Source organism: Patiria miniata, unplaced genomic scaffold, assembly GCF_015706575.1.
Source record: "Patiria miniata isolate m_02_andy unplaced genomic scaffold, ASM1570657v1 HiC_scaffold_22, whole genome shotgun sequence".
Taxonomy (NCBI): Eukaryota; Metazoa; Echinodermata; class Asteroidea; order Valvatida; family Asterinidae; genus Patiria; species Patiria miniata.
Genome location: NW_024037061.1, coordinates 10,962,466 through 10,990,203, shown reverse-complemented (window position 1 = coordinate 10,990,203; position 27,738 = coordinate 10,962,466). Strand labels below are relative to the sequence as shown.

Sequence of the window (27,738 nt, the reverse complement as noted above, 5' to 3'; positions counted from 1 at the left end):
TTTCTGCACACGAGAGTACGCAAATACATATCGTCACCGACACCACGAAGTAACACTCTACCGTGTTAAAGCATTTTTTTTTCGATTTTCAGTTTTTTGGATTTTTAAACATTATTCATCAAGGCCTACCATTGCACGAAGTTTCAAAGCTTCAAGAGCTTTACTTTAATAATTACGCTAAGTATCCATGACAACCTTTGCGTAAAAGTGACAATTTTCGTTTTCACGAAATAACACTCAAGTTCCATTTTCCATTGCAATGCATGGCGCGCACTCTGCTCATAAGTGAGCAAAAACGTTTTCACGAAGTAACACTCTTCTTGTAACAAGTTGTATGAGCGCGCGCGCGCGCTGACCTGAAGTTGCACTTTCCTCGTGTTAAATACATTGAAGAGTGTTACTTCGTGAAAACGAAAATTTACAGTTTCGCAGCTTTTTCGGTTTCACGAACTAACACTCATCTTTTTTCTCTTATTTCTTGTTTATTTAATACACAAACGAGTGAAAAACAGCAGATTTAATAAATTCAATTCATCAAGTGTCCACAACGAGAAACCCAACTGAAAATACTCTGTCGTTTTGACGCAAAGTGTTGTTTTAGAAGGCGTTCAACTTTAGTTGCCGTTTTCTTCGATTGCTAGTTTTTACTGGTATGTAGATGGGTGTTACTTCGTGGTGTCGGTGACGATATATCTGTCGTTTGCTTTCATAAGTAGGCCACACAGGGCAATTTACAGAACCCGCTTAACTTCAATTTGGTCATAGATATAAGTGTCCTCGTTGCTAATTTTTCTTTAAAATCTGTTTTCAGGCAATCTGGAACTGGATGGACAACTACCCTGAAGAGTTTATGATGCTGCACGACACTCGTGAATCAGAAATCCAAGGTACAGTTGACATTTACGTGTTCTTATCAAATTTTGCTCAACTACAACGAAAGAGTAGTATGTAAACTCCTGCTCATACAGGGTGAGTCAAAAAAAGTGGAACCCAAACCCCATAAAATATATTTCATATAAAAAAAAATATGTAGCACCAAAAATAATAATGACTGGAAAGCCAATTTCATAAGCTACTTTTAGATGAAAAAAAATACTGAAATTGCTCAATCCGTTCAAAGAATATCACCATTTAAACACCATGATCCTAAAACCCGTCTCGTCCAAAAAAAGCAATTCATTGTGTGTTTTGACTGGAACGACAAAGAAAATGACACAGAATACTTGTTTCAACAACTGTCACCAACTGTAGTACACAATATCTTTATTAACAACCCTGGTTAGGCAAACAATATGATTTATAAACTCTGCTTTTTTAAAGGACAGGCCTTCAAAGGGATTCTGCTGAAAAATTTTAACGTTTAAACTGAGATTGTATCGCTGGTGATGTTTGAAGACAATTGCGATGACGATTCTTGAAATCGCATTGTTTTGGATGAGACAGGTATTAGGGTCATTCTGTTTTAAACGGATTGACCAATTTCAGTCATTTTTTTCATCTAAAAGTACCTTATGAAATTGGCTTTCCAGTCATTATTATCTTTGGTGCTACATATTTTTTTAAATATGAAATACATTTTTGGGGTTTGGGTTCCGCTTTTTTTGACTCACCCTGTACTTGCATTTGAGAATGTACTGGATGGCAACACTGTCTCAGGCAAAGCACACAAATGATTTTGTCCGTTATTTCTCACCCGTCCTCAGACTGCTGCGAGAAGTTGTTTGACATGGCAGAGAGCCAACCAGAGATGCAGTCAGCGAAGAGGAAGAGCTCAGTCTGGCTCCTGCAGGTCATGCTGCTCATCCTCTGCCCGGTGAGTCAAGACTCCAGATCTGTCTATGATACCAAAACACATATGCAACCCTGCAGTGTTATCATTACTACTTGTGAATAACCCTAACCGCCCTGAATCCTTCAAAATCCTCTTTGCCAAAGTGGAGGAATTTGGAGGATTGAGGTAACATGGCAAAGGTGCGCTACTAATTTCGTAGGATGCACTTTGTCAAGGTCTTGGGCCGGACCTTGTGTTGTTTTTGCTTAGCCATGCATAAATATAGGCCTGGATTAGGCTTGACATCCTCTGTACTGCTCCAGGATGTCACTGGCCAAGCCTCAACATATTGACAGTCACCGCCGCAGGATTTTAGTGGATTCCGGCAGTGGTCACCCCTCCACCATTAGCATGTTGCGGCCATCTCAATTTTTCCCCATCCAAATCAACGTAACAAAAGCGAGCCAGGAAGAAAAAATAGTCTGGTTCCTTTTTGCACAAAAACATTATCATTTAGTACTGTTATTGGATACAGGGAACATGACTGAAATGGTGGCAGCAAGATAAAGGTCTATTTCCTTGACTCTGTCGCAGTGCATTGTACATAGACAGAGTCCGTTTGGGTGAAGAGCAAAACCTAATATTGAATTCACATCACCCTGACGCAGATTCCATCTTTATGAACACCTTCAGTCACTGAGTGCCTGAACCACCCTGCCTATTACTCACTGTAGCGCCCGAAACCACCATGCCTATTACTCCCTGTAGCACCTGAACCGCCCTGCCTATTACTCCCTGTAGCACCTGAAACTCCCTGCCTATTACTCACTGTAGCACCTGAACCGCCCTGCCTATTACTCACTGTAGCGACCGAAACCACCATGCCTATTACTCCCTGTAGCACCTGAACCGCCCTGCCTATTACTCCCTGTAGCACCCGAAACTCCCTGCCTATTACTCACTGTAGCACCTGAACTGCCCTGCCTATTACTCCCTGTAGCACCCGAAACCACCATGCCTATTACTCCCTGTAGCACCTGAACCGCCCTGCCTATTACTCACTGTAGCGCCCGAAACCACCATGCCTATTACTCCCTGTAGCACCTGAACTGCCCTGCCTATTACTCCCTGTAGCACCCGAAACTCCCTGCCTATTACTCACTGTAGCACCTGAACCGCCCTGCCTATTACTCCCTGTAGCACCCGCAACTCCCTGCCTATTACTCCCTGTAGCACCTGAACCGCCCTGCCTATTACTCACTGTAGCGCCCGAAACCACCATGCCTATTACTCCCTGTAGCACCTGAACCGCCCTGCCTATTACTCCCTGTAGCACCCGAAACTCCCTGCCTATTACTCACTGTAGCACCCGAAACCACCCTGCCTATTACTCCCTGTAGCACCTGAACCGCCCTGCCTATTACTCCCTGTAGCACCCGAAACTCCCTGCCTATTACTCACTGTAGCACCTGAACGGCCCTGCCTATTACTCACTGTAGCGCCCGAAACCACCATGCCTATTACTCCCTGTAGCACCTGAACCGCCCTGCCTATTACTCCCTGTAGCACCCGAAACTCCCTGCCTATTACTCACTGTAGCACCTGAACCGCCCTGCCTATTACTCCCTGTAGCACCTGAAACCACCATGCCTATTACTCCCTGTAGCACCTGAACCGCCCTGCCTATTACTCACTGTAGCGCCCGAAACCACCATGCCTATTACTCCCTGTAGCACCTGAACCGCCCTGCCTATTACTCCCTGTAGCACCCAAAACTCCCTGCCTATTACTCACTGTAGCACCTGAACCGCCCTGCCTATTACTCACTGTAGCGCCCGAAACCACCATGCCTATTACTCCCTGTAGCACCTGAACCGCCCTGCCTATTACTCCCTGTAGCACCCGAAACTCCCTGCCTATTACTCACTGAAGCACCTGAACCGCCCTGCCTATTACTCCCTGTAGCACCCGAAACTCCCTGCCTATTACTCACTGAAGCACCTGAACCGCCCTGCCTATTACTCCCTGTAGCACCCGAAACTCCCTGCCTATTACTCCCTGTAGCACCCGAAACTCCCTGCCTATTACTCACTGAAGCACCTGAACCACCCTGCCTATTACTCACTGTAGCACCTGAACCACCCTGCCTATTACTCACTGAAGCACCTGAACCGCCCTGCCTATTACTCCCTGTAGCACCCGAAACTCCCTGCCTATTACTCCCTGTAGCACCCGAAACTCCCTGCCTATTACTCACTGAAGCACCTGAACCACCCTGCCTATTACTCACTGAAGCACCTGAACCGCCCTGCCTATTACTCCCTGTAGCACCCAAAACCACCCGAGTACTCTATGGTTTTATTAATTCTTCATTGAATGAACACAATGTAACACAATGTAGAACAAGTATGGGTTAATGGGTTGGAACTCTAACATAGGAAGCCTTCATTTTTCACAAAGTTGTTTTGGATTGATTGAGCTGGAAAAAAGGTAACGGAACAGTGACATGAAAACCAAGTTATTGCTGCAGGCCCAATTTTCAATGAAATTTTGTGACTTGATTTGACAATGTGTCCCTTTCTCCAGGCGCTGATGAATGACATCGTCAACACCACCAGCTACCACCCCAACCCCTCCCCGCGACTCCTGCAGAAGAAACAGTTCCTGGACAACCTGCAGAAGTCGCTGTGCTCACCCGGCAGCAACAAGCAACTGACGGAGTGCGCGGTCGTCTCCAGCGTCAAGCTGTGCAAGGCAGCGTCCTACATCAGCAACCCGCAGAAGTCGGTACTCTGCAAGCTGGTCAACAAGCTCATGCTCGATCTCAAGGTAATGCTGAGTTTCTTCCTTTCCCCCCTCCCCTCCTTTTTTTTCCATTTTTTTTAAAATCGTTAGGAATATGTTTGCCTTAGCGTGGACAAATTCAGGTTTTTTGAGTATTGGGTTTGACACATTGGCAGGTTTCAGAGATGTAACATTGTCATTGAACAACAAACTTTTCAAATGAACTCGGACGCTTTATTCCTTTTTCATTGTTCATCCCTTGTCTCTTGTGATTTAACTTCAAAGTGACTAATACATTTTTGACTTGATGTTTAACTAGTAGTTTACATGCATGGACTAATATATTTTAAAGCCTGTTACGTTTACTAGGCACAATGCACCGTCTAATTTTGAAAACAACGTTCATGTGAAAAATAGCATGGGAGTACAATTTTGTTTCCATATGAAAAATCTGACTCTTGGTTCATGGGATTTTGATTAAATTTTGACAGAAAGGCTTCATATATATTCCTACAAATTCTAAGTGGTCAACCAACACTGCCTTTGTACTTAAATCTGAGTCCTGCTATTCCACTATTTTGATATACTAACCCTAACAATCCCCATCCAGTCAAACTCCAACACCAGGGTTTGTTGGAATCTGTCAGGATGACTACTGCACTAGTAAACTGATTATGCTTTACATGGGGTCAGGAATATCACCATAATCAGAGTCCAACAGTTTGGGTGTTGAGTTTACCATATGGTGTTGGAATTTGCAAGGATGAGGAAGGTTCCTAGTAGATCATCCTATGGGGTTAGGCTTATGGAGTAAAAGGACTCATCTTCAAAATAGATTTGATAGACGCTACCTTCCTTCAAAATCCCCCAAAACCTCCTGGTGGATTTTGAAGGGTTTAGGAGTGTGAGGGGAATGCAAAGTATTAGTTTGCTAACCCTAACTCCTTAGGCCTTTTTTACTAGGATGTAGCCTCAGTCCTGCAAAATCCTCCAATTGGCCTCATGGAAAAATAGCATATAGCCTCAATCCTGCAAATTCCTCCGCTATTTCTTGAATATGGTCCATGGAGGGGTGACCACTGCCTGAATCCTGCAAAATCCTCCGGCTATGACTGTCAATAGGCTGAGGCAGAGGCAGTGACATCCTGGAGCAGTGCGGAGGATGTCAAGTATAATCAAGGACTAAATTTATGCACGGCTGAGCATAAACAACATAAGGTCCGGCCCAAGACCTTGACACAGTGCGTACTCCGAAATCAGCAACCCACTTTTGCCATGTAACCTCAATCCTGCAAATTCCTCCAATTTGCAAAAAGGATTTTGGAGGATTCAGGGCGGTTAGGGCTAATAGTGTTAAAGTAGTGCAAATGGAAATGCGAATTACCATCTACTCAATTTGTGTGTTCCAAATTGTTTTTTTTTCGTCTCCAGATGCTTCTCTTCAACCCCAACAAGCCTTTCTCCCGGGGCGCAGGTAACTTCTCGGCGGACATTGAGCTGATGGTGGAGTGTGCTGTGGCCTGCTTCAGACTCCGCCCTGACAAGTGTGAACACTTCAACGCCTGTCTGTCGGTCAACGCCCCTCCACATTTCCACTTGGTGCTAGTACGTGCGTTGCACACCATCGTCACAAAGGTAAGTCAAATAAATAGGTTTCACTAAGGGGGATAAAATCTTCCATTTGAATTTAACTGAGCACATCTTTTTTTGTTGTTGACAAATTGTGTTGGAAAATGTCAGAAGTGAAAAAAATAAGAATGTTTTGGAATGCTGCAGGTTTTGCTGTAAAATTGCAAGACGTTGTATCTTCTGCCGTCATAGATTTATTTCAAACTCTCTTGTAAATCATTGTTTTTACTGATTGCAGTCCAACATGAAATGGTGGCCCAAGATCAGTGTGGTGTATGACACAATGCCGGGGCCGCTACGGATTCTCTTCAGTGAAACTCACTCCAAGGTCACCAGCCATTGCCAGACGACCATCAGAAGCAGTCAGGTAAGATGAAGTGACAAAGGGTAATCAATGAGGGCGCTATAACGACGCAGCCTGGACTCCATGGGCGCGTGCGCTTTCCTTCACTAATCCCTGCCCTTGAGGAATACGTAAACGGCGCTGACTGGCTATTCGGAGCGTACTGCGCGTGCATGCCCTACATGTATATCAGGCATGCAACTTTTCCTCGGATCAGCTGATTTCCTCTTTTTTTACTTGCCATGTGTGCCATTGAAAATAGAAAAACACTGTATAAAGTCTTGCAAAGATTTGAATTTCCTCTTTTTTTGTGTGATTTCCCGGTTGCATGCCTGGTATATGCGCTCTTGCGTTATCTCCTTTAAGTCACATCCGTCACGTACGAACATTATTTTCAAAACTGCGCGATGCCTGTATGATATGGATTCTGAATGCCTAGTTTTTTAGCCAAAAAAACCTGTATCTTGTGTTGTAAAGGAACGACAGAGGTACATTTCACATAAGTCCTTGCTAAATAAGGCGATGAGGAAGTCTTATGTTTGAAAGGATTGATTCAACAAACAGAAAACTTTGAAAATTTGAAGTACTGAGTTGCTCGTTAATTTACAATTAAATCTCCCAAATAGTGGGACATTTAATTACACAATTCCAGGGGTTCAGATCGCGCAAGGCATGATGGGAACCAACATGGCGCAGCAAGATCGTATCCATGGAAACAAGGTTGGGTATAAACAGACATTTAGCTAAGGTTATGGACACAAGTGTACATGTTACAGTTCATGAACTAAATTTTACATCCAGCCATACACACTTTGTAATATTCTGAATTTTTTTTATCTCTACAGAGTTTGACGACACTGAAAAATGTCTACAAGAAACCAGTCAGAAAGTTCAAGGAGAAATCCAGCGAGGAGGTGCCCAACACGTTGCTGCTGTGGCTGGTACGATTAGTCCATGGAGACCCGAAACTCATGCTGCATGTAAGTTCGGCCAGACGATTTACCACAGGCAATTTTTGCTGTACTTCAATTCCTAATATTATTCCTAATCTCATCCCTGGGCTTAACCACTCAATTCTACATCCAATTTTATCCTGATCTCCACCCTTACCCTTAATCTGTATTTCCAGTTTCAACTTTTTTTCATGTTGTGGTGTTTATAATGATCACTCCTTCCTGTCAATCAAACAGTGCGTATTGACCAATTAGATCATGACTTTTGGTAATGTGACCCCAGTAGCTCAGTTAACATTTTAGTCCCAGGCATTGTGAGAAATGTAGCCAAACCAAAAGTGGGCGGAGCTTATTGGCAAATCCTGAACGATCTATTTTCACATGTCGTCATCGTTCTGAATCGCAGAATCCTGACGGGGCCGGCCATGAGATTCAGAGCAGCACGAGCAACCTGATCCGAGGTCTGATCACCTTGATGTACATGTGCAGTACCATCCCCAACATTGCGCACGAGGCTATGAGGGCGCTGTTGACCCTGCACCAACCCGAGAACGTCGAGCTGTGGAACAGGGAGGCTCCGATCGCGACGTTCTGGGATATAAGGCAAGGAACACAAAAACTTCTTCTCTTAATTCTATAAACAGGCACACACTTTGTCAGGACTTTGGCTGGTAGAATGGTGAAAATAAACTTTAAAAAATCTTCAGAGGTTTAGATTTGACCTTAGCTGTCTTATTGATCTCTTGCAGCTCTCAGATGCTGTTCTCCGTCTCCCAGAAGCTTGTCTCCTGTCAGATACTGAATGGCACCGAGGTCCTCAAATGGCTGAGTGAGGTCCTGTCGCTGAGAAACTGCTTCCTGAACAAGTACAAAGACCATGCCACGGTCGACTGTAACATTCCACGCACCAGAGAAGCTCAGGATAAACTAGAGGTATGTTGGAGACGCATTCAAGTATACAAGTAAAACACGGTTTGAGGGTGGATAGTTGATATAAGATTCCTGAGGTATTGAATATGGTGGCAGCCATTTTCTGTGGTGGCGCAAGGCTTGCGCGAGTCGCTCTCAGGTATGGCGCAAACACTCCGGGCTCCTTAAACTAGTAGGAATACCAAAATAAGCGCGCCTTGTCTTTAAGAACACATGCAGCATGTGCTTGAGTGTTACACCATCGCAGTAAAAGCTTCTATTTCTGGTCGCCCGATTCCACTATACCGAGGAAAGCTGATATGTGAGGTGTTCTGGCAAAATGAGACAGAACTGGGCAGAGGTTGAAATGAGGGTTTGTGGGTATTAGGAAAGAGAATTAAATTCTCCCTACAATACTGTTTGTTGCACTTCAATCAGACATTCCTTTCATAAGTTATGGCTGTTTAAAGTTTGCATTTATTGTCATGTCAAAAAAGTAAACTACCTAGAAAAATGCCTTTAAAGTTTTGAGGTCTGTAAGTCATTAAAATATGCCAATTGTTTTTTACCTAAAAATCCCTCTTATTCCACGATTTGTTATACTGTTTTTATAAATGTGTAGCAAGCATATCAAAGATTAGACCAAAAAAATAGTTCTGCTTCTGATTACATGGCATTCGAAAATAAGGTGGGTAGGTGGGGAACTTTTTTGTGTATGATCATATGGAGGCGTCTGCGTGTAGTCGGGGTAAACGATAGTAATTGATGGTTTGGGGTGCTTTTTTTTCTCATTTTTCCCATAAAAAAATAGGGTAGGGGCTGTCAGAATAGGATAGGTAGGGAATCAGAAGCAGAACTATATTTTTGTTTTTGGCCTTCCAAATATTAACGACTCTTAATTAACGAATCTGAAAAAAAAAAAAAATATCACCCTCATTTTGTTTTTTGAATTTTTTTCAACTATATAACCAAAATACTCACCAAAATTTTGCTGAGTTACGCATCATTTATCTCATACGAAATGTTCCTGTGGACTCAAAATGGCACCAGTTATTATTTCCTCTCTGATTGTTTGTTTGTTTTTATTTTGTAGTGTGTATTCTTCATGAATCTGTGGAGTTGTGACCAGGAAGCAGTTCTGACTGCTCTCTCCTGCTTTGGTCAGCTCTGTGAGGAAGCTGAGATATGCTGCGGCGCCGACGATTTCACCCTCACCCAGGTGTTGCCCAATCACAACGTCTACTCAGATCTGGCCACTGCCGTGGGAATAGGACCCCAAGGTAATGTCAAAGGATCCAGTTGTTTATGAGTGGAGTCAACAATTCCAGTTGTTAGGGTGCCAGACTAAGCAGGCCCTATATATAAAAAATCCTTTCAAGTAATTAACTACCGTAATTTTCGGAATATAAGCCGCGGCTTATATGTTGATTTTGCCCATGAAAATGTTTACTGCGGCTTATACACAGGGCGGCTTATACGCCGAGCCTTGAAGAATAAAAATGAAATTCACATGTGTATTTAATGTACTGGTATAAGAAGAGATATGTTGCTGAAATGAATTATCAATTAAGAAAGTCATTAACGAACCGAAACCACGTGCCACGTAAAGGTGCCGAGCGGTAAAAAGTACGGTGAAAGCTGTCTTCGATATTGACGCTTGCAACAAGCCGTACGTGATTCTAGTGCTGCTGCATGCAGCATGCTTTCCCCAGCGGACCACACCATTTGAGGTAACATAGGGGTGTACTATCTTAGAAACAATAATTACCAACATTTCCGCTGTTTAAAAAAAGAAAAAAGGCGACTCATACTTTTATGGTGTCTGAAACATTTCTTTAGTTGATAATCAGTTGTTCAACTTCACAATATAGTTTTTGTACTTGAAATGTATTCAAGAAACGATGTAAACCTCAAAACAGGGACTATATCACCCTTTACAAAATTAATGGGTTCGTCCATGAAAATGGCAGCATCGTTTTGACTATTTTCGAAGAAAGTTATGATCGAAACTTGAATACTGCTCGTTAGTAATCACAAAAATTTGATAAGTTTTGAGATAAAAACGGACCTGTATATTTTTAGGACAAAACAAATCAGCATCTGTTGCCACAAAGCAAGATTTGTACGTAGCGCTCCAGTCAGACAACACACGCAATGGGGGAAAATCACGGTGGGTTGCATACTCTCTCACGTGCTGCAGGAAAATGTTGTCCTAGGCCGGCCACATTTTCCACATTTGTTTGTGAGAGTATCGATTGTAAATGATTTGATACAACTTTTGTGGCCCTTTTTATAGCTTCTGTAGTGTAAATGGAACTGGTTCGGAGCATTTTGGCTAGAATTTGGAGGCCTTACAAAATTGAAACCACTGCCGTCGGTGCGGCTTATACGCCGGTGCGGCTTATACGCCGACTTCAAATCTTAATTTGCAGATTTTTGCGTGCTGCGGCTTATACGCCGCGCGGCTTATATTCCGAAAATTACGGTACCAATAAAGTCAAGATAAGCGGTTGTCCTTGGCCGCTTTGACTTTTTTTTCAACAACCACCACAACAAATTTTATCAGTTGATAAAGATTTTTTTATATAGTTTAATAAAAGTAGAAAAAGCAGATTTAGCAGCCATTTTATCAAAATCTTAACATTCACCGTGTAAAGGGTTTTTACAAATCACCTCAACTTTGTCAACGTTTTCACAATTGTAGACTTGCAGAAAAATACAAAAGGATTGGGTAGAACCTTTGCCTGCAGGCAGCCATCTTGGAAGTATTATTGCAAAAATTGTCATTCAGTCCCTGTGGAGCAAAAGCACTACCTCCACAGTGGCTGCCAAGCAAAAGGTCTATTTCCAATGATTCCCTTATTTCAACTCTTCAAATATTATCAAGAACACTCTTAAATCCTACAAAATCCTACAAAATCCTTCACTTAGCAGGAACCAGACACATTATTTGTACTTGAACTTCAAGTACTTGAATTTTCAAGTACAAGTTAAAGTGGCTGGGCTCCACCCTTCTCAATCCTACAAAATCCTTCGAACCTCATGGTTCTGTCTTGCTAGCAAAGGTTCGTCCGGAGTGAATACATTTTCTTACCGCTTGGTAGGTATTTAATGCAATTTAGTTTTGAAGGAGGATTTTTGTTCTATTTTGTGGTTTGCAGAGAGGGCCGCACTGCAGAAGAGGATTTTTGCTCTCCTCAGGAGAATTGAATATGTGACTGAAGGAAACATACAGGTATGAAAATAAAATGTATTCAGACATTCAAATCTCCCTTTTTTTTCTGGGATAAATATTTTGTCGTGTCAGTGCAACAACGTCGTATCTCCATTCTGCAACAAAGTCGCATTTCACTAGTATACACTCCGTGAAACAACGTCTTATCTGGACGTCCATTGACTTTGCGTGTACATCCGGGTTATTTTAAGCGAGATACAACCTTTTGACGTTCTGAATCTCGCGTTTTTCGTTTATGCCATTTTAGGAGATACGACCTTGTTGCACTAAAAATAACCCGGATGTACACGCAAAGTCAATGAACGTCGAGATATGACGTTGTTGCACAGAGCGTATATGCGCGAGTGACGACTTTGTTGCAGAATGGAGATACGACGTTGTTGCGCTGACACAACGATTTGAATTGCTGATATATTTTGTAGGTACTCTTATTTTCTCAAAATATTAAAGAGAGGGGTTACAAAACCGTTTTGTTTCCAGCTGGCAGTGCCGGCTTCATATGAAATTTGGAGTCCTATGAAATCTGCTCTCTTTTACCTTGTGTGGACTCAGAGCCTCACATGTGACCTGTCACTGTCCTATCTATCTTCGCGTAGGCCTGTGCAATACCACCAATGAGTCCATATTGCATGCAGTCCAAATTTCAGCCTTCACAGGTATGCTTATAAATAAAACTTCCTCGTGAAAGTGTTTCGTAAATGAATTTTCGTGTTATTTGGTCTCAAGAATTTGTGTGTTTTGTTCCCTGTGGCATCTTAAAAGAAGCCCTCATTTTCAAAAAAATTGGTTTGTAATTAATTGAACTGCAGACTAACCAATAACGGACATGATTGATTAATGAAATAACTGAATAATTGTTGGCCGACCACAGGGGAAAATTTGCGGATAAAATGCCAAAAGTGGAAATACTTCAGTTTTGAAAATGAAACTGCCGCATACATTATTACATATATATGTCTTCCTTGTTCCAATAAGTATTAGGGGTAGACAGGTCTAGCTTTCACCATTTCTTATTATGCAATGCTTGAATAAATCTACGTCATCTGATTGGTGGGTTATTGATAACGTGTAATCGAATTATTCGTCCTAAGGCCAAAAAAAAAAAAATATTCGGTCTCTGGTCAGACCAAAGTTCCGGAATTGACGCGGGGACGCGGCTTTTTTTTTTTTTTTTCCTTTTTTTTTTTTTCTTCAAGCTTGGATTGTACAGACAAGGTGGGGTACTATTTTGCTTTTTTGGTGTCCACATGTACACTGGTGTCCTCCATAATTTGCCTTGGTGCTCTCGATCATTTGCCTTGGTGCAATTTCCCATTCCTTGGTGCTCTTTGGTAAAAAAAATTGAGGAGGTGCGGCTGTTGGAGCTACCGCGGAACATTTTGGGAAAAAAAAAGATTGACGCGCATGATTAAAATCGATGCGCACGCTGACCGGAGACCGACTTATTTTTTTTTTGGCCTAACGCACGGCCCAGCTGCACCACAGTAAATAGAGCTTCCATTGCATGGTCACACAGCTCCAATTACTCTGATGCTGTACATTCAATGTACCAATCCGATGACGAGGATTTATTCAGACGTTGTATAAAATAAATAATGAATGATTTACATTCGTGCAATGGAAAGAATAATTTCATTTGGTGACAGATGGAATTCCATCTACCACGTCATGAAATTTTTGTTACCATTGCCAGATGGCACTCATTAGCATCCAGTATTTGTATATTGATCATTTGTTGCCAGTCCTGGAGAGAGACCTACACCCGCTGGGAAACCATCACAAAGCAGCTGCTCAGTAATAAAGGACGGGGGGAGGATAGCCAGACGCTGGAAGGGCGGGGCAGCATCCGCAGGCGTATATCACACCACACGATTCCCACACAGGAGCACGAACTGGAGGTGAGTTACATTCTTAAAGCTATAGTCCATCATTTGCAGCCATCCCAAAAGTAGCTGGCATAATTATTGTTGAAAAACATACTTGGTTGAAAGATAGTAAGGGGACTAAACTCCCTGTGAAATTATTCTTTCTGGCAAGCTGTCATTTTGAAGTGATCAACGAAAGAAGGCCTTTCCAACGGTGCGTCTTAAGAAGCACCGTAGGAAAATTTAAATTAGTAGTTCGTTTTGTTATTCGGGGAAGCGCGCGCAAGCATTGGCATGATGCACACGCACCCCCGGTTGCTATAATTCGTCAGATCAGTGCGCGACATCGCGTAGCTGCAATCGGCTCAGCGACTTTTGATTTGAAATTGAGATCCTAGAATGCTGTTTTTCTCAGAATATACAGCTGAAGCTGAGCTGAAACTTCATCAGGTTAGTTGTTCAGCACCCTTCTTTAGATTTTGAGCACTTTCGTTGCTTCAAACGAACAAAATGCACAAATTACAAATGATGGACTATAACTTTAAAGGTATAGTCCATCATTTGTAATTTGTGCACTTTGTTTGTTTGAAGCAACAAACATTCTCAAAATCTGAAGAAGGGTGATTAACAACTAACCTGATGAAGTTTCAGCTCAGCTTCCGCTGTTTTTTTTGAGAAAAACAACATTCTAGGATCTCGATTTCAAATCAAAAGTTGCCGAATCACGTTTTGAATTGGGCCTGCAGCTATGCGATGTTGTGCACTGATCCGACGACTTATAGAGGGTGCACGCGCGTCTGCTTCGTGTCAATGCTTGCGCGCGCTTCGCCGTATAAAAAAATTAACTACTGACGGAAATTTCCAACGGTGCGTCCGAAGACGCACCTTTGGAAAGGCCTTCTTTCGTTGATTACTTCAAAATCCAGAAAAGAATAATTTCACCGGGAGTTTAGTCCCCTTGCTATCTTTCAACCAAGCATGTTTTTCAACAATAATTACGTCAGACACTTTTTGGATAGCTGCAAATGATGGACTATAGCTTTAAAGACTTTTGCTCCTAACTACACGGTTGATTTCTGCATTATTTGTTAAATTATTTGATGCTTGAAGTATGGTTTTTAAATAATAACATTTCTGTTCTGAAAATGACATTTGAAGTTATCTTTGTTTTGTCACGTTGATATGAATGTTGTTGTGTGTACACATACTCGAAGCAGACATGTTTGATTTCTGATGTGGCATGGTGGGACAGAGTGCTCTTGCTTTGCAGATTTCATGCCATTTTAATAAATAAGTTAATTTTGTAGGGCCGTCCATTTTTTATTAATTTAGTATTCGAACATTTAAAACTGTTTGACCGAATATTGGAGAATTTGAAACTCTCCGATCAAGTTTTTCATGCACCAGCCACATTTGCTTGGTGTGCCGGTCAAAAGTTGCTTGCAAAGCACACCAATTTAAATGTGTGTGCGGCGAGTGATGTTACGGGCCGCTGGATTATTTTATACAGGGCTAGTAAAAAAAAGCGAAACCCAAATGACGGGACTATAGTTTTAGTTAAGTTCTGCATGTAGCACTTTCAAAATCTAGGATATGAAAGCCCAAATCATAAGCTTTCTTTTAGTACAAAAATCGTTCAAATCACTCACGTACTTTTTAAGTTACGGAATTTTAAACACAACCACCGTTCAAAAGTTCCGTCCACGGATCACAAAAAAGGCGTGCGTTCTTTCAGCAAAATGAAACCATTCACACACATTCCTTTGTGATTTGTTTTGGTTTTCTGAAAGAACACTTCCCTTTTTGTGATCCGTGGACAGAACTTGAAAACGGTGGTTGCATTTAAAATTCCGTAACTTGCAAAGTACATGAGTGATTTGAATGATTCTTGTTCTGAAAGAAAGCTTACGAATTTGGCTCTCATATCTGAGATTTTGAAAGTGCTACATGCAGAACTTCACTAAAACAATGGTCCCGACATGTGGGTTTCGTGCTTTTTTGACTCACCCTGTAGTATTTTACAACTGTCAACGGCTTTAACCTGCTAAAAGGATGGGAACAATGAACCACCATCGAAAAAAAAATTACTGCCGACAAAAAGTGGCATCTGACAACAAAGCGCCCAACATTGCGATAAGAATAACGTAACAGTTGTGTGTGCGTGGTTAGTTTTGTTTGTTTTTTTGTTTTGTTTGTTTTTACCCAACTATTCAAACCGTAAAAACGCTATTTGAATATTTAGTCGATAATCAAATTTCAATACAAAGTACTAAAAAGGAAACACCGCAAAGTGGAGTACAGCCAAATCCTCTATAAAAGTCTACTATTTAGAAGGTGGATGTACATGTAAAGGTCTGTTTCTGTGTGTATATTTGTGCCTTATTCCATCTGCCAATTGATATGGGCGCAGATTTTCATTTTTTCTGAATTTATACAATAACAATATGTGACCTGTTCTGTCAAAAGCAGACGCTTCTGGGCAGAGGTTGAAATTAAGATAAGGCCAAAAAACGCTGTGGGGGTGATTTTTTTTCGATTTTCTAATTTTTGAATATTTGTAATCCTGAACATGTCTAAAATATACTATAAAAGTTTGAAACCCTAATTTGAACTCTAAATATAGTATTTTTGATGATTTGTTGAGGTATATTTATAGTTAAAGAAATTACTGTTTTGTGACGTTCATGGCCATTTTCTACGTTTTCTACTTTTTGACACAATGAACTTCAAAATAGCATAATTTTGCCCAGGAATTACAGGTTTCAAAAATTAAACCACCTATTAAAAGGAAAATGTACATATTTTAACAATATGCAAAAATCTCATTTTCGACCTTATGTCCAGAAAAGTCTGATTTTGACAGAATAGATCACATATCAAGAGGAGGAGAGTAAAATTTTAATTGCATTTTTTGATGGGTTTAGTGGAAACTCATTACTTTAGAAATCCAATGATGTAGCCTGTGAAATTAACTGTGCAAGCATTCTTGGTATCAAGTGTGCCCTACAGTGCTGCCCAAAAACTGGATTGCTGCGCGTTGCCTCGTATTGCCACACGCGTGCGGGTCGTTTTCCTTTCAGGTTGAACTGTAGTTTGCCACATAGTAACGCTGCCTAACCTTCATTCATATCATAAATAACAACAAGCCACTGGTGATGGGAAAGATAATACATTTTAATTGTGTTGTTTCTTCAATGCAGCTAACCTAACTTACAGCATTTCGTTCCTCAACCAGACCCTCATACGACTTGTGCTGGCCCCACCCCACATTTTCTGAAATGTCTTTTTTAATAAAGGAACCCTTTTTTCACATCTAATGTACATTGATTTTTAAAGACAATCCTACTTGACCCAACCGAACACAAGATTATGCAAACTTTGATGAACAACAAACGTGACCATTTAACGAGAAATAAAAGATGTAGTCAAATTTAAAACCTGCTTTATATGAATTTCTTGCATGATGAAAACAAACGTATTGAACCCCAAACTTGCAAGGCTTTAAACTTCACAGAGCTTGCTAAGCGAGAACAAATGCTATGCCAATTCACTCGCTTGGCAAAAAGAAGGTGTAAAGATACTACAGCAGTCTACATCATCATGACAAGCAAAACTTATCTGTGCTTAAAATAATTGTGTACCATAGCTGTTTCATACTTTTGGCACTTTGGCGAATAAGGGTACCAACTAGGGAACGTCTCAAAACTCGGAATGCGACTGTTTGTTTGGAATACTCCATTCTGTAACAGTTGTTCTCTGTGCCAACAAGCAGTGTTTCCAGCTGAAAACAAGTTGTTCCTGATTAAAGCCACATAGGATTGTTGGCAATTACCCCTAAAAGTACCAACAGATTTAGTGACAGAAAGCTTGCTCAAAGTGAAGATAGGACTGGTATCAAATACACCAGACATGTAACTTTTCCTCGGATCAGCTGATTTTCTCTTTTTTGACCTCCAATGGGTGTCATTGAAAATGGAAAAACACTGTACAAAGTCTTGGAAATATTTGAATTTCCTCTTTTTTTGTGACTTCCTAGTTGCATGCCTGAATACACGGTGAAATCATTGCGCCCGAAATGGTTAACGTTGAAGGTGGTTGCTAACACATTTTTACATGCGTTAGCAAGGGAATCCAGATACTAGACCCAAAGAATGGTGCATACATTTCCTCTGTTTTCTCAAAGTGTATAGTATCAACTGAGGTGAAAATTCAACAGGTTAAGATTTTTAGCATTTTTTTTTTGCTTCAAATTAAAAAAAATGCCCCAGAATCTAATCATCCGACATGCCTTTAAGTGTACCTCCTTATAGGCAAATATTTGAAAATCTTGCAGAATTAGGTTTCCAGCATTAGAAAGGCTTCAAAGCGTTCCAAATTTTGAGAGATTTCAAATGCTACAACCCAATTAATACTGCTTGGCCAAAGATCAAACCCTCATTCATAAATGCGTGTGTCAAGTGTTGTAGTCAATTCCTTTTCTGAGTCAAGAAACACACTGAAATGTATGGTTTTATATTAGGAATCAATTATGAGCACCAAGGCTATGCTGACTGAGTACTTAAAATAAGTAGAAATATAAATGTTTTGAAAGCTTCTGACACAAATATTTACAGACAAAATTGGGAGTACATGCCCTTTTGGGACTACTTGGACATGTCCAGCAAACTGTTTTGTTGCGGTTCTTGTATTCATACGTAACAGAAATCAACAAGTCCAAATACTCGAACACTGAAAGCTTTTTAAGAACTATGTCTCACAAGGCAGTTTTCACATAGGCAACTTAAGGGCAACCAAAATGTAAGCTAAAGGAACTCTCTGGAAGAACAGATATCATTTTCCAACAGTTTATGGAAATTTGTCAGAAAGTTAGACGGAAATAAAGTTTGGTTGTCAATTTCTTCTTGAAGAAACAAGTTGCCTGTAAATTGCCTTGTGTGACACGACCCAAAAGTTCTTTTCCTTATTGCACCAGCTTGTGTTTCATTATACTTGTCGGACTCAGTCAGAAAAGGATTTGACTACAATGCTGGTGTGTGTGCGTGATCACGCTTTGTGCTGTGTTTCATCTCGCTTTTTTGCTACCATCTCTCTCTGTTTTCTCTCTCTCTCTCCCTACCCCTACCCCCACCGCCCCACCCACCTTGCAAACACACCCCTACACACGCTGCCACGCTCCACTCTACTTGTAGTCATGCGGGTGTCTCAGTCCCTCGCTTCTGCTCCACCATTCCAACCCTCTGTCTGTGACCGTTCGTCTTCAGGAGTGGCAGAACATGACGGGGTTCCTGTGCGCCTTGGGCGGGGTGTGTCTCAAGACCAACAAGAGCCCCAGACAAAGGTAAAGGGATGTGGGGTTGGTTTCTAAGATAGCCTGGGACAGGCTAATTAGGTAAGGGGCGGATGTGTATCAAGACCAACAAGTGCCTCAGATAAAGATATTGAATCAGGAAAGGTTTCTAAGACAGCCTGGGGCAGGCTAATTAGGTAAGGGGCGGATGTGTCTCAAGCCCAACAAGTGCCTCAGATAAAGATAAATGGATCGGGGGAGGTTTCTAAGACAGTCTGGTGCAGGCGAATTAGGTAAGGGGCGGGATGTGTCTCAAGCCCAACAATTGCCTCAGATAACATGGATAAAGTTAAAGTGATCGGGGAAGGTTTCTAAGACAGTCTGGGGCAGGTTAATTAGGTTAGGGGCGGGATGTATTTCAAGACCAACAAGTGCTTCAGACAATGGTAAATGAGGGTAGGGGAGGTTTCTAAGATAGACTGTGACAGGCTAACTAGGTAAGGGCGTGGTGTGTTTAAAGACCAACAAGTGCCCCAGAAATGTTGCTTTTAGCTTGTTCTTGGGGGCTGGTATAATCAGGTAACTAGGGGTGTGTCTCAAGATCAACAAGAGCCCTAGACAAAAGTAACTTAATGGCTCTGATTTATTCTTGGGGGTGGGGTAATTAGGTAAGAGTGTGTCTAAGACAACTTTGAGACCTAGAATAAGGTGCTTCCAATGGGGGAGGTTTTGATTTTTTTTAGGGGTGGGATAATTAGGTAAAAGGGTGTGTCTGAAGATCAACAAGAGCTGTGGACAAAGGTGACTTAATCGGGGAGTTTATGATTAATTCATCGGACGGGGTATTAAGTGTCATTAATAAGGTAACTTAATAATAACAGTAGCGTAATGAGAAAGGTTCTGTTTTATTCTCGTAGAGGGGTGTGTCTAAAGACCAGCAAGAGCCCCAGACAAAGATATATGAAAGGGGGATGGGTTTAAGAATATATGTTGAAGGTGGGGCAATTAGGTAAAAACGACTTAATTAAGATTGCATTATTTGACTTTTGAAAGCACTTGTAAAATCTGAATGTTTATTATGTGGGTAATGAAACGGTGACTTTTCCTGTTATAAGTTATATTTTTGGTGATTTTAATAATTTAATACCCTGCATCAGACACTATCCTTTCCCAAGTTGTGTTAGATTTAATTGTGAACAAAATATTTCTTCCCCGCCTTTTAAAATTTGTAAGATTCTGTGGGATTAAGCAAACGGGCAGAGTGAAACTCAACAGTGTTGGCATTGGAGTTGCTACTTTTGTGGATCGCTAAATGATTTTGTGTTTCTGTAGGTATGAATCGTCGTATGAAACGTCTCCAAGGACCTCGCCCATGTCCAGCAATGGTCCGTCGTCAGCTGACAAACCATGTGCAGTCAATGAGTAAGTATATTATCGACTGTAACATTCACTGGAACAATTATGCCAACCTTAAAACCACATGGGAACATTTACCAGCAATTACCCAGAAACGGACCCACCAATTTAATGACAGAAACCATGCTTAAAATGAAGACAGGACTGATATCAGGTACCCTGTGAAAACACAATCAATCCTGTATACCATTATGAACTTTTCAACCATTTTTCATCAAGGTTAAATAATGTTGGTATTAATCAAATTAGGTTTCGCCCTTCACCGACATTCAAATATTCTCAGTGTGTTACCTCCCGAGTGAAAGTTGGAAAAATTCACTCGGGAGGGACTCGAACCCATGTCGGTGAATGGCAAAACCTAATTTGATTTATATTACCCCGATGCAAAATATTCCATCTTATAATAATTATGGTATTGTTTCACTGTAATGGAATCCAGTTTTGTCTTTCCATCATTAGCGCTACCCTATTCAATCATGTTGGGATTGTTTGTTTGTTTCAGATTCATTGCATGTCTACTCAAGCTGTTAGTGTGCAATAACGAAAGACTCGGACCACAGGTAATGTGAAGATGAAGCAAGCTTGCCCCCCACATAACTATCACGGTTATAAAAATGTCTGAACCCTAACCCTCCAAGATCCCTCAGAATCTACCACGAGGTTTTTGCAGGATTTAGGAAGGTAGAGTCCAGCCACTATTGCATTTCACAGGGCTTGATGTCCCTTTAAAACTTGGTAGGTACAAAGCGTATACCATTGGTTTCATTCACAGTTTAGTATTTTGTAGGATTGAGGAAGGTAGAGTCCAGCCATACTTTCCTTGAGGCTTGATGCCCTTTAAAGTTAAGGTACATAGAATATGGTGGTGGATTTTGTAGGATTTTGAATATTTGCTAAGGTTGTTTACACGTTGTTGGCTAAGCTTGGTCTCACCAGGTTATGCGCTCAAGGTAACTGAATCAGAACTAGCACAGGTTTCCATTGGACTTGCCTTATAATCCTCACAATATCCTCTCTTAGTTATTCCGATTCCCATTTGCCAGGTTTACAGCATTGCTTATGTTGCCAGCCTGGTAGCTTTGGGCTCTGTCTATATGACACATGCTGGCTTATGGCTCCTGACGGGCTCCCTTTGTGCACTGACAAATTAGGAGACTTCCAAAAAATTAGCAGGATACCAGTGTTGTTGTCGAGTCCATCTCAAGTCCATCGCAAGTTTGGTTATGACAAAATCACAAGTCAAGTTCTGATCACAAGTAACAGGGGATGAACAACAACAAAGGATTCCTTTGTAACAGTTCATTTGAATAGCTTGTGATTTGACCGAGGACTGGCCGACTTGTAATGGACTTGTGAGGACTTGTAAGGACTTCCAATATTGCAATGGACTTGCAATGGATTTGCGATGGACTTGCGATAGACTTGCGATAGACTTGTGATGGACTTGTGATGGATTTGAGATCGACGTATGATGGCCTTGTGATGGCCTTGTGATGGGCTTGTGATGGGCTTGTGATGGGCTTGTGATGGGCTTGTGATGGCCTTGTGATGGCCGCATGATGGGCTTGTGATGGCCTTGTGATGACCTTGTGATGACCTTGTGATGGGCTTGTGATGGACTTGTGATGGGCGTGTGATGGCCCTTCTGATAGGCTTGTGATGGGCTTGTAATAGACTTGAGATGACTTGTCATGGATTTTTGAGGGGATGTAATCGACTCGTTAGGACATGCGATGGGTTTGCAATGGGCTTGCGGTAGACTCAACTACAGCACTTTTGGATAACCAGTTAGTAGACCGCCTTTATAGTGTTGTATGACGATTCCAATCAATTCCTCTGCTCATTTCTTTTTTCCAGATCCGAGATTCGGTCAAGGATTTGATAGGTAGTGAGCTTCACCCAGCACTATTCCCCCACCTCTTTGAACTTGTCAAGGAACACATAGAGAAGTTCTTCAGTGCGAATGGCCAGGTAAGATTTGTTTTTGAAGAAGTTGACCTTAAAAATGATTATGCCTCGTACAGTTTTATGAAACAAATGTGTTTCTTTTAGTGGCTGAAGTTCCAATGCATCATGGAAGTGAAAATAGCTATCCAGCTCACGCCAGGCTGTACTATTGCCCGACTATCTGTGGTTCACGGAAAGATGCATGTAGCACCTGTGTTCGGTGTGGTTCATCACGAAAAAAAAAGGCTTTTTTTACCAAATATCCTTCCCCCACTCGACCAAAAAACTTGGCCGATGTAGAAACTATACAGTGTTGATTTAACACCAATGGGTACAGTGTAAATTTAACACCATTGTATCTTTTGCATTCACATTTAAAACATCCCTTGTCTCATTGTTATTTCGTGGTTTAGAAAGAAACTACAAAAATTGCCTGATTTGACCTGTTCTGTCAAAATCAGACTTTTCCGGGCATAAGGTCAAAAATGAGATTTTTGCATATTGTTAAAATATGCTCTTTTTCCTTTTAATAGGTGGTTTAATTTTTTAATCTGGTCATTCCTGTGCAAAGTTATGCTATTTTGAAGTTCATTGTGTCGAAAAGTAGAAAACGGAGAAAATGGCCGCGAACGTCACAAAACAGTAATTTCTGTAACTGATATACCTTAACAAATCATCAAAAATACAATATTTAGAGTTCAACTTAGGGTTTCAAACTTTTATAGTTTATTTTAGACATGTTAAGGATTACAAATATGCAAAAAATTTGAAAATCGAAAAAAAAAATCACCCCCACAGCGGTTTTTTTAGCCCTATCTTAATTTCAACCTCTGCCCAGAAGCGTCTGCTTTTGACAGAACAGGCCACTTATAAGTGTTGATTCAACACAGAGGTTCACGGTGTAAATTTTACTCCATTGAAGCTTTTGCACTTACATTCATCACAGTTTTTGGGTCATTGTTTTTCCCAGGTTGTTCAGAGTGAAACCAACACCTTATTCATCGAGCACGCCATCCAGGTCATCCGGCAAGTCCTGGATAATAGCAGCGAGGAAGCCGCTGAGTATCTGGGTGTGTTTAGCATCGAGGGGCTCATGCTGGCCATCATCAGGTAAGGAAGCAGCAAGCCTTGCCACTGTTTCAAACAGATATTCCTGCAGGGTGCCTTGGTGGTTACCATGCTTGATGTGCTGCGATGGTACATGGGTTCCAACCCTGATGGGGAACATGGTGCTTGTGTTCTTGGGCAAGACACTTTATTACATTTGCATCTTATCTGTGGGGGTAGAGAGCAGTTTGCGCTGATCTTGAGCCGAGCTGTTGCAGAAAAGTGGTCTCAAGGCCTTGATGAACAGGGGTAATAATTGGGAAGCACTTTGGTCATATCTTGCGCATCACGACGGTCATTGACTTTATGTGTACATCCGGGTTATTTTAAGCGAAATACGCCCTTTTGACATTGAAAACTCGCGTTTCATGACGACGTCACACGCCATTTGGAGATGCGGCCTTGTTTCACGAACATAACGATTTAGTTGAGCGATCATTTCTTTGATTGGTCCAAACATAAAGTTGAGCCCAGCACTGATTTCTGTCAGCTCGAACATGACTCATTTGTGCACTTATTTTTAGATTTTGAATGGATTGATATTTTGAAGGGATGAACTTTGTTTTTTCAGATATGTACGGCGGTTAGACACTAGTATATGCAATGCCTCTATGTACGTGGTACGCATCAAGGTGCTATTCTGTAATCTACTCACTGCGGTAAGTTTCACGGATCCTCAAAAATCGTTTTCTGTCCCAAATAACAAATTAAACCTAGAAAGATGAGATTTAATTGTGTGATTGGCCATGCAAGGCCAAAAAACCCCAACAATTCTGCTTCCAATTACATGCTTTTAAAAAGAGGGTAGGTAGGTCAGAACTTTTCTTTTGGGCCAATTTTTGTGTTGCTGATTGAATGGGGAATTCAATTATATACGAATTTCAGCCTGAACTTTTTCCATTACACTACGAAAGCTATACAAAAAATGGCCACAAAAAGTGATAAAAACTCACCTTAATTAATTGTCAAAAATATTTATGGTCGATAATTCTTAAAAATATAAAAAAAAATCTGGTCGTGCACACCATATGCACAATGCTAGTCATGACGGGAAATTGGCCCACACTGTCCGTACACCACGCGATGTAAAGTGGTGCAGCTTGCAAAAATGTTCGTTTTCCATCGGTGTTTTCTTGGCATTTTATGTCTAATCTTACATGCAACTGCAGTGCACCCCAGCCATGCATAGACTGGTTACTGCATTTCCATCATGCCTTCTTTGGCCGTTTTTAGTGCGCGGCGCGGCAGGAGCCATTCATTGCTACATTGAGCATTACGCAGGTGTTTTCATATCGTCGCCGTGACATCGAATTGCGAACTAGTATTCGCAAAGCGAACTTGTAAAAACAACGGAGGTTTCTTCTTAAAAAAAACAGCGAATGTAAATAGGCAAACAAATAAATACAAGCATTTTTGACGCATAAGGGTTAGTGAGAGGTGTTTTATGAAGACAGAAAAGACAACAGGATTTTTAAAAATTTTATATAATCATTTTTTTTTTTTTTTTAACTCGCCGATAATTTTTTTAGGGTCGCAGCCTAAAAATAGGGTCGGTCGGGTAGCCGGAAGTAGAAGTATTTTGTTGGGGCCTAATATATATTGACTGGTTGTATAGTTTGCAGGTCAATAATGACTTTAGAGCATATTCACTGAGTGTTATGTTGACTATTGATCAGGTTGTTCATTGACTATTGACCAGGTTCTGTATATTGACTGGGTGATATATTGACTGGGTGATATATTGACTGGGTTATATTTCAGATGATGAAGCAGCGTGACATCCTGTCCTTCAGGCAAGAGATTCGCTTCCGCAACAAGCTGGTGGATTATTTGTCAGATTGGATCAGTATTCCCAGAGAGGAAGGAACTCTACAGACACGGTACAAACATATGTTAAGATCACCAATTTATTTGTTTTAATTTAGTTTTTGTATTTTTGGTTTTCAAAATATTACAAAGCAGTTTAAGGCATCCCTTTTAGAATACAAAATACTTGTTTTTTTTAATTAAAGTTAATGATTTTTTTCTCATTTCAAAGGTGTTAGCATTTTGTTATATAAATCCTCAAATCTATATCAAACAGAAAAGAAGAAAAATAGAAAATGTGAACATTTTTTTCGTGTGTCCTAAAAATTTCGAAATAATTTCACCACAGAAAGTTAAATAAACCAATCCATCCCAAATTGTACAATGGGCTATGAAAATACGACTTCTGTACAAAAGTCATCTTTTTCATTTTTGTTGGTATCACTTTTATACAAAGTCCATTCATTTGTCTGTTTTCCACAAAATTACTTCAACAATTTCATCACAGAATTTAGATACACAAATCAAACACCAATTGTATGTTGGGCTTTGAAACTACAAGTTTTGTACAGAAGTCATCAATTTCTAATTTTGTTTTGGTAACACGTTTGTAAGGATTTCGTTCATTATTACAATGTCCACAAAAGTCTGTTACGTGTCCGTTGCAAAGTTAGTCCTGCAGCTCAAAATTGGCCCAAATACCCAAGGCCAAAAAAAAAAAGTCTCCGGTTTCTGGTATGCGCGCGCGTCGCCGTAGCCATGCGCGTCGGCAAAATGAAAAAGTTTTTTTTTCAATAAAAGATGATGTCTCAAAACCGCCAAACTCACTGGTTCGACTGGAATTCTGCTGCTGCACAATTTTAACGTGTTTTTAGATGGGGTTATGATCGAGAATAAGCTTTATGTGGCCTCTCTGGACTCCCATATATTTGCACTAAGTTTAGTCGGGCACCATTTGCAGTCATCAGCCGACATTTGAAGCCAAAAAAAAAAAGGTAAAAAAAAAAAAAAGCCGCGTCGCCGCACCACTTTTGGGCAAGCTCCATACCAGAAACCAGAGACTTTTTTTTTTTGGCCTTATGACATTGTCTGCAGCTCAGAATTGGCCCAAATACCCGAAAGACACTAAATGGACTAAACAAGTGTTTTTGGAAAGGTGTTTGGAAGCCAATAATTATTGACCTTTACAATGCATTAGAAAAGCAAAAGTACTTGAAAGATGATTGTTTTTCCTGTGGTGTGTAGTGAGTTGGATGAAGCCAGTATGGAAGCCATGGCAGCATTGCTGGTCTGTCTTCCCTTACAACCTGAAGAAGGTGACGCTGGTGACATCATGAAAGCTAAATCCAACCTCTTCTACAAGTAAGTGGAATTGACTGGACTGGTTGACAACAGTCAATATCACAGAACAATTGCATTGCAAATTGGAGACTAGTTACTTGGGGCCGGATAAGTGCAGTACAGGGTGAGTAAAAAAACGAAACCCAAATGTTGGGACTATTGTTTTAGTGAGGTTCTGCATGTAGCACTTCCAAAATCTAGGTTATGAAAGCCCAATTCATAAACTTTCTTTTAGTACAAGAATCATTCAAATCACTTATGTACTTTTCAAGTTACGGAATTTTAAACACAACCACTGTCCACGGATCACTAAAAGAAGTTGTGTGTTCTTTCAGCAATAAGAAAACAATTCACACACATCCTTATGTGATTAGTTTTCGTTTTCCTGCAAGAGCACGTATCTTTTTGTGATCTGTACACAGAACTTTAAAACGGTGGTTGTGTTTAAAATTCCTTAACTTCAAAATGACATTTTGAGTGATTCGAATGATTCTTGTACTAAAAGAAAGCTGATGAATTGGGCTTTCAAATCTTAGATTTTGAAAGTGCTACATGCAGAACGTCACTAAAACAATAGTCCTAACATTTGGGTTTCTTTTTTTTTTTACAAGTCACTGGGAAAAGCAGTCATGTGATCTACAGTTTCCATAATGTGATTGGCTAGTGATTAGCTTGTTATGGACTTGTGATTGACTTGTGATTGCTTTGTGATTAACTTGTGATTGACATTTGGATGGACTTTTGATGGACTTGTAAAGGATTTGTGAGAACTTATGATCGATTGACTTGTGATGGACTTGTTGTGGACGTGTGATAGAATATTTTATATTCTTGTAATGGACGTGTGATGTACTTGTGCTGCACTTATGACAAATTGTGATTGACTTGTGATTGACTTGTGATTGACTTGTTATGGACTAATGATGGTTTGTGAAGGTCTTGTGATAGACTTGAGATGGGCTTGTGATGGACTTATGATGGTCTTGCGATGGACTTGCGATGGATTTGTGGTGGACTTGTGACAACGTTTATTGACTTGACTGCATTGAGTTGACAGAGCAGTTCAAATGGAAAAACCGATCTACTTTGTACCATTTTTCCTGTGAATCAAATCAAACTTTGATTTTCTTTCTTTTCTTCAGATACTTCACCCTGTTCATGAAGCTCTTGAACGACCTGACGGAAGGGGAAGAAGACAAGGCGACAGAAGGGAGACAACAGGGGGACACACAGACCCAGGCTCACCTCAGGAAATGCACCATACAGGCCATGTCCAACCTACTCAGCGCTAACATAGACAGCGGACTTACACATTCCATTGGTAAGAAGCACTGCCCTCAATGAA

The 27,738-nt window shown here is 40.8% G+C and overlaps 1 protein-coding gene across 4 annotated transcripts in view; it reads left to right on the top strand.

Moving 5' to 3' along the window:
* The window catches only part of LOC119729921 (neurofibromin-like), a 71,179-nt gene that overhangs the window by 7,771 nt on the left and 35,670 nt on the right, over window positions 1–27,738 (top strand). For 2 of the 4 annotated variants that reach the window (XM_038202703.1, XM_038202702.1), the window contains exons 7-26: window positions 812–887; window positions 1,704–1,813; window positions 4,358–4,600; window positions 5,987–6,190; window positions 6,423–6,551; window positions 7,373–7,507; window positions 7,887–8,083; window positions 8,230–8,413; window positions 9,483–9,669; window positions 11,551–11,624; window positions 13,367–13,522; window positions 18,751–18,827; window positions 20,109–20,198; window positions 20,695–20,752; window positions 22,050–22,163; window positions 23,110–23,249; window positions 23,818–23,905; window positions 25,008–25,126; window positions 26,298–26,414; window positions 27,536–27,714. In XM_038202703.1, the coding sequence (XP_038058631.1) occupies window positions 812–887; window positions 1,704–1,813; window positions 4,358–4,600; window positions 5,987–6,190; window positions 6,423–6,551; window positions 7,373–7,507; window positions 7,887–8,083; window positions 8,230–8,413; window positions 9,483–9,669; window positions 11,551–11,624; window positions 13,367–13,522; window positions 18,751–18,827; window positions 20,109–20,198; window positions 20,695–20,752; window positions 22,050–22,163; window positions 23,110–23,249; window positions 23,818–23,905; window positions 25,008–25,126; window positions 26,298–26,414; window positions 27,536–27,714 (2,677 nt within the window). Of the gene's footprint in view, window positions 1–811; window positions 888–1,703; window positions 1,814–4,357; window positions 4,601–5,986; window positions 6,191–6,422; window positions 6,552–7,372; window positions 7,508–7,886; window positions 8,084–8,229; window positions 8,414–9,482; window positions 9,670–11,550; window positions 11,625–13,366; window positions 13,523–18,678; window positions 18,828–20,108; window positions 20,199–20,694; window positions 20,753–22,049; window positions 22,164–23,109; window positions 23,250–23,817; window positions 23,906–25,007; window positions 25,127–26,297; window positions 26,415–27,535; window positions 27,715–27,738 lie in introns of all 4 variants that reach the window. The other 2 variants (XM_038202701.1, XM_038202700.1) reach the window with 1 other exon arrangement.